The 10219-nt window shown below is 42.6% G+C and overlaps 1 protein-coding gene across 1 annotated transcript in view; it reads right to left on the bottom strand.

The window, feature by feature from the left end:
* Positions 1-796, bottom strand: part of TOM1 (target of myb1 membrane trafficking protein) — a 102333-nt gene extending 101537 nt beyond the window's left edge. The window contains exon 1 of the mRNA XM_018567550.1: positions 660-796. Coding sequence (XP_018423052.1) covers positions 660-711 — 52 coding nt within the window. The 5' untranslated portion in view covers positions 712-796. The remainder of the gene's footprint in view (positions 1-659) is intronic.
* Between the last annotated feature and the right edge of the window lie 9423 nt (positions 797-10219).

Raw genomic sequence — 10219 nt, forward strand, 5'->3', positions numbered from 1 at the left:
AGGAGGACCTCCGGCACCTGACTAAAAAAGAAGCTGGGGACAGCGTTGGAGTGTGGAAAGAGTAAGTAGAATTAGAATTGTATTTTCTTTTTTTTTTATGGGGATGGCAGAATGATAAAATATAACTGGACTTCCACTTTATAGTAAATTTGGTCTACAAACGGTGAGTTGCAAGCAAGCGGAATTTAATGGTGCTGCATGAGCAATTATTTCAAAACAACATGACACTATCCTAGATCCTGAGGGCAAGGAACTATACATAAGTAACAATATCCAAGTGAAGGATCATAAAAGGTGATTTTTATATATGAAAAAACTTTGCAACACAGAATATCACAGAAACACCAGCTTAGCAAGCCCAGTATGTCATTACAGCGCTCCAGTAATCATCTAGACATTTATTTATAATGAAGGGTGACAGAACTCAAATCCCACCCACTTCAAGACATCTCGCCCCCTATTGGCCTACTTATAACGTCTGCAAAGCAAGTCACATGCCTATTGGTCAGCTCTGTAGGAAGCTCAGATTCTATAGACCACAGCGCCCTGTAATAGGTTTAACATCCAGGTCTGAGCAACTTCCCATTGGCTCAAGTGGAGGATACAAGTGGCTGGAAAGGAAGACTTATACTGAGTAGTCACTCGTACAGCGGACTCACCAATGCGCTGCCCCACCGGTGTGGCAAAAGGGTTTCCCAACAAGAAATCCATAGTTCACCACGACTGCTGCTTCACACCAACCAAGCACAGCTACAGCTCTCAAGCCTAGTCACATGACAATCAGCTTCCACCCAGGCACGCCTACCGCACCTCGCGTCACTCCAGGAACAAACTTGCGTTACACCCTCTTTGTGTGGCCCCGCCCCTACAAGGAAGCACGTGCTGGTCATAGGGCACGCTGAGGGAGACGGGGCAGGGCTGCTTGGCTGAAGTAATTAATAATTGTGGTATGTGTCACTGGGCTGCTGTACTGTGCACCGACTGTTGTCTGGCTGCTCTAGTCAGGTGACAATTTATACTGCAGTGAGCTCATGTTGAAGTGCGTCATGCCTGTAATTCTGACTAGGAATGGAGCTGCTGAGACTATTTTATTTACCAGAGCATGCATGCACCATAATACAATATACATATACAATAATCCAGTCTAGTTTATAGAACATGCAGGTCTGTTATCATGTCACTGAAGTTTGGGAGGATATGATTGTAAATATAGTATAAGCAAACCAATTTTCAATCTCCCATTTAATCAATATGTTCCCTATTCTGTGTGGACATAAACATTCAGCCACTGTAAGACTGGCCGTAGACCTATCAATTTTTTTTCGTTCAACCCGCGAGCTGAACGAAAAGAATTGACAGATTCCTCCATCAACACAAACAGCGCATCAATCGAGGAATTTCACTGTTTGCATTGTCAGAATACCAATCAGAGCGGGTAGCTCATCGGCTGGCGCATATGATCGATCGGAAAATTTCCAGCTAACTCCTTCGATCAGCTGATTGAGGAATGCCGGCTGAAAGGGAGCCGACAGCCCCACACATATTTAAAACCTGCCGAAATGCAACCAGTGTATGGGCACCTTTAATGTGCATGTTCCTGGAAATCTTTTGGCTGGATCATGTCTGCCTAACCAGCCATCACCTTGTCTCGGTTGTCTTATAATATTCACTTGCAATACATCACGCCTTCATCACTTTTGGCAATCAGAAAATACAAGTGCAGGGGGATCAGTCCCAAATTCCATTACAAAGCATACAGATTATATAGAGCCCCACTTCATTAACAATAATGGTCTTACATCTCATTGGTCAATTACAAACATTACTTTATAATCATCCAATCATCAAATGACATTTCAAAAGAACATGTTTACTTGTGATTTATAACTAATGGTCCTCCCAAAATAAAATTATCTGAGTGGACATGGGTGACCAGTAGTGTAATCTTAGGTGGGCATGGGTGACTTCCCCGAACTATCCACCCAGTGTTCCTACCCACCCAGGATGGGCTCACCCACTATTCCAGGAATTTCCCAGTAGTGATGGGCCAAACACACCCAAGTTCAGTTCGAATTTGAACTTTAGAACATGGAAAAAGTTTGATCTCAAACTCAATGAAAGTCTATGGAACCCGAACTTGGAAAATCAATTGTCACCTTTTTGAAGGCTTATATGCAAGTTATTGGCCATAAAAAGGGTATGGGGATTCAGGTACTGCCCTGGGGGGACATGTATCAATGCAAAAAAACACCTTTTTTTTGCAGTGATTTTAAAATTGCTTAAAGTGAAACAATAAAAATGAAAAATTCCTTTAAATATCATGTCTGGGGGGTCTCCTTAAACTGCCTGTAAAGTGGCGCATCTGTGCAATGTATAGAACGTGCTGCAGCAAAAAGTGACATTTATAAAGAAAAAAATTGACATTTATAAAGAAATAAAAAAACTTGCGGTTCCCCCTCCCAAACAATACCAGACCCTTTAGGTCTGGTAGGAATGTTAGGAGGGACCCCATTTAAAAAAAAAAGCGTGGGGTTCCCCCCAAAAGTCATACCAGACCCTTAAAGTCTGGTAGGAATTTGAAAGAGGAAACCCAACAAAAATGGGGAAAAAAAGATGTGGGGTCCCCCTCTAAAATTCCCAACCAGATCCTTGATCCGAGCACAGGCCTGGCAGGGCAGGAAAGGGGACCGATGGGGACAAGGGCCTCTTCCCCATTGGTTGTGCAGGCAGGGTGGGGGCTTATGCACATCGGGGTACTCCTTTAATAAAGGGGCACCCAGATGCGCCCCCCCTTTGTGAATGAATAAGGTGTACTTGTACCCCTACCCATGCACTAAAGGGTTAAATAAAAGCTAAATAAGTCCAGACTTTTAGGGGAAATCCTTTAATTTAAATAAAAATGCAACAAAGGATTTTGACAATTGCAAAAAAAAAATGGATCCACCGAGGTAATCCTAGGGTCATGGATGAAATTAAAATAAAAAAATAAATAGAAATAATTTTTACAAGACCTGCATTCTGACAGATGCCGGCAAAATATTACTATAAGCTAGCTAAGCTAGTTCCGCCCAACTGTTTACATTTGTCCGGGCACCTGACAGGACTTAGCTGTGTGAGCCATGATTGGGAAAAGTCATCATGACTTTGGCCAATCATGGCTCTCAGAGTTCTCTGTGCTGTGATTGAGTAAAGTTTTGCACCTGACCTATGGTCAGGTGCATTCCTTTACCCAATCGTGGCTTCACGAGGCACTGACCGATTGCTAAATTTGAGCTTGACAAAGAGGTTTGCCTTGAAACGTGTTGCTCATTACTCCCCAACCTTTCTTCACCCTGAGAGTCATCACGGCTGACCACCCGCACACACTTCTGGCGGACACAGCCGCTTCAATTTACCCCACAGAACTCACATAACCATACGATTCGAGTGATCACTACAAGATACTCCTGTCATGTACAGTTGGCTAAGTTTGACACCTCACAGTCCGGTTATTGCCTAACCCAGTGCTGACAACTCCATCACGGACTGGCAGTTCAGTGACTCAGCAAGGACGCTGACAGCGGCGGCCTGTCCGTCTCCTCTGTCCCGTACTGTATCCACTCTCCCTGGCCACTGAGATCTACACAGTTCCTCTAGCATACAATCTCTCCTGGACCCCACTACAACAAGATTGGACACTGGAACCGTTGCAGACAGGCACAGCATCACAGCACCGATAGGACACCATTCCTCCGCTCAGGCTGCATGACACTCTGTCCTCACCAATACCATGTAAGTCCTTTCTCTTACAGCATACCCTCCATTCCATTGGTAAAGTGTATGCGCTCCTGTTTGTATTTTATGATGACTGACAGTGAAAGGCACCAATAGAATTCGGAGTATTGGTTCATTCTGATTGGTCAGGGCCAAGCCTAGGAGAGAATCTCCGATATTCTATTGGCACTTCAGTCTGCCTATTACAGCAACGGAGGTGCAAAGTGGGCGCAAACCTGGCAAAGTGCACATTGACCTAATGTGTCCTTATAAGGTGAATGATGTCACCAGTATCCCACCCCTTTGTTTTAATGGGGGGTGGGGAATTCCCTGGCTGGGCCAGCACTCACAGCTTACTCCTGAGTACCAATGAGCTCAGGTTCGGGCTGAAACCCAGCTCATCCATAGAGGAGAACAGAGTGTAATCCAGTACCAGGGCAGCTGCATCGGGGTTGAGGCTGGGGGGCCCAGTAAAATCTGGTCCCTGGCACCCCCTATTTATAGATAATGGGGCAGTGCAGTCCCTGGGGCAAGATGGGAGGGGTGTCTGACAGTCTTCTGAGAGAGGGTGGGGTCCAACGAGTTCCCGAGTATAGAATCCGGACTGTACAGGGAGCCAATCAGAACCAGCACTGCCCAGAGATTCCTGTGTACAAAGAGATATCCGTGTATATACAGATTGATGTGTATATAGAGACCATAATGTGCTATACTTCTCACTGTGTATATAGAGATCAGTATGTATATAGAGATCAGTGTGATCCAGAGATGTACTTACTGCTGGTGCAGCTGGTGCAACGGGCTTCTGTGGGGAAGGGGGAGTTTGGGATTGTGGGGCCCTCAGAAAAAATCTTGCACTAGAGCCCTTTGTTCCTTAGGTCCGCCATTGATATCATGTTTACATGAAATATATATTTTCACAAAATGACGTCTCTCATTAACTCACATTTATAATTTCCTAAGATGGCAGCTGGCATATTATCAAAAGTAATTACTCTGCGGCCCTAAGCCTAACAGGCAAGTGAAAAACTACATTTGGCTGCACTCCTAATGGACAAGTGTAAAACAAGTTACAGCGTATAGCTGCACAAATAGTATATAGATGTATAAGACATTAAGCACATCACACATTTTTATTCTCATTCTTTTATATTATGAACTTCCTGCAAGCTGAGTATCGTAGAGTGGAATTATTCTTTTTAAGCTGCAAATTATTTGTCAAAAAGAACATTTGTCTTATTTCACACTATATTTACTAAGTGGCGTTAACTATGATCACTCTTGGCAACATGCATTATTAAAAATCAGCACATTAGTTATTAAAACAAGCATTATGACAATGTGATTCAGCAGGGATCATCAGTTTTCCCTACACAAACTATACCTCAGCAAAATGTCTATTGGTTCTTTCTGCAAGTAGGATGTCAGGGATTGTGTATACACGTGACTATTGCCTGATCTGAACATAACTTGCTGGATTGGCCCTTACAAAAAATGCCTGTAGTAAAACTGCAGAGCAATGAGGTAAAACTGCAGTAAAACTAAGAACAACTGCAGGTTTGTAATATAATGAACTATAAAAACAGTACAACTGCAGTAAAAAAAAAGTACATCTTCAGTAAAAATACAACTGTAGGTTTGCAATATGTTAGATTAACTCTCAGCCTATTGTTTAAAGTTTAAGAAAAGTAAAATCACATTTATTGTTGCATTACACTTTGCGAAATTCACTGTTATTTTGTACCTTTATTATATTGCAGATGTGTGGAAATAAAACTTGATAGTTTGAATATTCCGGTTGTATTCCCGTGGCATTGTACAACATTTTATTATCATTTCACTTCAGTAGCATTGTAATTGTACTTTAGTTGTATTATGTATTGCAGTACTACCAGAGCTGTATTGCAGTATTATTTAAAAACCATTTCAGCTGTATTGCAGTAATACTGCAGTTTGATTGCAGTTGTATTTTCAAAATACTTCATTTGTATTGCAGTTGTAATTTACTAGTATTATAGATGTACTGCAGTAATACTGCAGTTGCACTGCAATATTGCATTTTTTTCGTGTCCAAAAAACTGAATTTTTTACATGTAACAAAAACTGCAGTATTACTTCTAAAAAACAAAAAGGTGCAGTAGCTTTTTGTAGAAGGGTTAACCGCTTGTTTTTGACCAGGGGTATTGTGTAAAGGATATTTATTTACCCGATCTCCGCTCCTGCAGGCTCCAGGATTGATGCCCACAGCCTCCACCCCCTCTGCGCAGTGGGTCAGAGGCCCGCTGATGTCATCATGTACAATGCAGGGCCCCTAGGACCAGACGGGGACATTTTCTGGAGCAAGACTGTGCGGCTCTGGGCAGGAATGCATAGTGAATATCATTGGATCAAGGATGAAGGTAACTAGTTTTCCAGGTGCACTGCAATTGGGTGATGGGGCATGCCTAAAGGACAAAGTATAACAAATCCTAGCCCATATAGCTTTTCTAAGCATGTTAGCTTGACCACATTTTCTTTAACTTGCCCAAACTTTTAGGTCTCAGAAAGCATTTTGTTAGCTCTGCCTCAGACTGCCATTATGTAGCCTGTTTGCAAATTAATGTAATTGAACATAGCAAGGCTCATGTTAATCGATCAAGGTTTGGATTAACAAGCGCTCATGAGTACCAGAAATGTGTTTTTGTTTAATGCTTGTCTTTTCCAGCATATCCCCTTTTCCACACTGACAGCATAATCTCTGATCCTTGCACATGCGCCACAATTAGAAATTGCACAAACAGAAGGAAAAATCATGGAGGGCCAAAAGAAAAATGGGCACATACCCTCACAGCTATAGTGATCTGTTGCAGAAGAACTGCATGGGGAGGCTGGGTGAAGTCTCCACTGACCTAATCTAGAATCAGCTCTGCCCTAGCTTCCAGACTTAAAGTGATATTAAAGTCAAAATGTTTTTAATCTCTTTCATGTGCTGATTTAATCATTTACAATGATTGCTGTTCTGTTATGCCTAAAAGTTTAAATTTTCTGCAGAATCAGCTGGTCCCCTGAGCACTGGCCCCAATATCCTGTTTTAGGGGGGCTCCTATCCCTTGCAGGGTCCTATGGAGCCACCCTTGTGTGTGCTAGTAAGCTGTGTCTCCACAGATACACAGACAGACCAAGACAAGTCACTCCCCTGCTCCCTTCTCTAGTAGATGGATGGCTGCTGCAGTCTGCACTGTGCCTTGTAATCTTGTACTGGACAGGAAGTTGAAGGAAGTGAAGCTGAGACACGTGGAGCGGTTTGGAACCATGATGACTGTAAGTGTATGGGCAAAAAGAAAAAGAAAATACTTTGCTTTGCAATGTATATTTGTTTTACCTGGATTTATTGTTGAAAAACATTTTGAGAGTTTATTACTACTTTAAGCTGACCATACATATATTGTTTTTTCTTGTTCAACCCCACAGGCTGAATCAGAAAAAACACTCAAGTCCCCCATCCACGCTAGCCAGTGTGTATAGGTAAATCCCTGTTGGGCTAGTGTCTTCTGACAGAGGGTGGGTGTGCTGCTGTCAGAATATCTAAACAGTCACTGCAGCTGATTGGCTGTAGTTACTGTATGGTCAATAACTTTTGGACCGGCTCCATCGATAGAAGTCGATTAAATAATCAACTTTTGGCGAACAGACGGATGCCGACGGGGCCACGCACTGCTCAAATTCTGGCCAAGTCAGCAGCAAGACTCACCTTAAGTTTGAGCAGTGTAAGACCATCTTAAGAGAAATTAAATCCCATCACTTACTATATGTTTTGTCACTTACTATACAAACACTATGAGCATTGTGTTTACAATTTCTGCTATTTTGGAGCACTCTGTTGCAGTAGCAGAAGACCAGGAAGTAGTCTATTCAGCTTCGGAACTTAGTGCTGGACTACAACAGAGCCATTAGTGCGCAGTGTTCAGCACACTGTGTTCCATACCTGATTTAAAGGAGAACAGTGGGGTTAAGTCTTTTCCTGCGTGACTGACAGCTGGCTCTGCCTATCTAGAGGCAGAGCCAGCTGTACCCGCCCCCTCCCCCGTCCGTTCCGCCAGTCAGCGCTAGCGGATCGGAAGAAGCAGACAGCATGCCAAGTCACATGTTGGGCACTACAGCAACTAAAGTCTTCATAAAGGATGCATGTCTCTGCTGCAAGAAACTTCCATCACTTTATTAAAATGGCTCAGGGACAATGCTTCTGTGACAAAATGTTTTATTCACCAGATATAAATGAACACATTTCTTTTCCATGTCCTCAGTGCTCCCTAGCTCTCCTGTATGTATACATATATTATACCCTGCAGTGGTACAGCTGTTAAACAATGAAATGCATTAGGTGGAAAGTTCATGTTAAGAATACTAAGTGCAATGGTTTTATATGCATGCAATGAAGCTGGGAACAAAGGTCTGCACAGCTATAAACCAACTGCTACAAACAGACAACAGCCAGAAAAAGACATACAGGGAATGTGCAATTCAAACATGTTTAAAGAGACATTACGCAACCCTATTTCATCGGTGCCAAGAAAGCTTTCCCTGCGATCTGCCCAATCTGGTCTAAGAGCAAGTGCTTTGGCGTTACACCTTTTCCTTTACAATCTCTGCTACAGGGTGTTCCTATGAACCTCCCATGAAAAATGTTTGGAGTCAGTGGGAGAAAAAATAGCTCATGTCAATTGCCTTGTCATCAGCAGAGCATTGCTGGGAAATCTCATCTGTAATCTCAGAAGATCTCAGGGAAAGGCATTTTCCTCTCCTGGGATGATGTGCACGGTCACATGTCCTAGTCACATGTGCCAGTAATAGGAGAGCTAGTAATCTGCCCTTGATAAACATGGCCACTGGGAGAAGAAAAGAGAAATAAGGTATGTAAAGAATCGGGCCGGAACGCACTGCATATGGTGTGAATGTACCCTTAAACAGTACCAAGAACACGGCTGCTGTATTTACATGGCCCCGATGGAAGTGGTTAAAGCAGAACTCTGGTTAAATATTTTATTAACCCTTGCAGTAGAGGTGAAGCCCCACTGCAAGGTTTTTGCCTACAGTCAAAAATAAAACAGGTATACTCACCTGATCCTCCAAGCTGGCTGGCTTAGACCAGTCCCTGGAGCCTTTCTCCCCCTCCACTACAGCCGTCTAAGGGTCCTGAGTCATCACGTTCTATACACTGTGTATGGGACGTAAGGATGCCAAGGGACATACGATCGCTGCAGCGTAGGACGAGACAGGCTGTCACAGTAAAAAAATTATCATTTAACCCTTGCAGTCAGTGCAAGGGTAGCCCCACCGCAAGGGTTAATAACATTTTTGGACTTGTGGGAAAAGGTTCTAAAACTTTGAACCTTCATAGTGACACTACAAAAGTCAGTAAGGGGTCTATTAATTATTTTTTTTGCCACACATTATTCACACAATCCCAGTGTAGAAAATGGGTAATTCTTGTGTGGAAACATTCATCAAATAGACTCCTATGTGTCTGAATAACTCCTGCACAGAAACAACTATGAATGGCATACTTGTAGAATGAAATAAATTGCCTCAACACTGGTGGAAATGTTTAAAAATGTTATAAACAGTGTACAATTGCCTCAAAACCATTATTATCTCTTATCTCTTTACCAATTAAAACAAAACCCAGTCTAGTCTTAGCTATATGCAGGCACAACGTGACATTTATTTACATGTCAAATGGATCATTAGTGACAAATGTCTGTAGACTGTCTGTCATAGACCTTTGCCTGGATGACACAAAGATCAAGGAAGATGTTGCAAAACAAAGTAATAAACCACAACCAACATTCAAACTGACTTCCTTGGCTTTCCTTGATAAATGTGATGGAGACATTTTTAACTACATGCAAAGTATGTACATTCCTTTATTAGGGCCACTTTGCACCCATGTGTTAAAAGCACATGGACGCGTGTGCACAGACTAACCATTGTTTAAAATGGTTCAAGTTTACATGTGTGTGATGTGCTGATGTGTGTGTTGTCCTCTTTTGATGCACCCTTTTTTTTTCTTCTTTTGATCAACCAACATAATAAAAGACACATATTAATGCCACGCTGTAGTTATTAATATTTTATTCAATCAATGTTTTTAAACGCAAGCAGTGCAAGTACCTGAATTAGACTTATCAGCCATTTGTTGTCCCTGTACATCAGAGCTCAGACAGGGAAAGGGAGAAGCAGCACAAGGAGACAATTAGTTGGGCTGCAGTGCTCATGTAGGCCTGGTTCACACCTGAACGTTTTGTAGCGCGTTCAACGCTCGACGAACGCTCTACAAAATGCTCAAACATCTAAATCCCATTGTATTCAATGGGTCTGGTTCACACCTTGCCGTATTTCCGCCCGTCCAAACGCGATACAAAACGGCCTACGCCCAAAGAAGTACATGTACTTCTTTGGGGCGTTTTGGTCTCGCGTTTCCATTGGG

The sequence above is a fragment of the Nanorana parkeri genome, unplaced genomic scaffold (genome assembly GCF_000935625.1).
Source record: "Nanorana parkeri isolate BGI_ZX_2015 unplaced genomic scaffold, ASM93562v1 scaffold1060, whole genome shotgun sequence".
NCBI lineage: Eukaryota > Metazoa > Chordata > Amphibia > Anura > Dicroglossidae > Nanorana > Nanorana parkeri.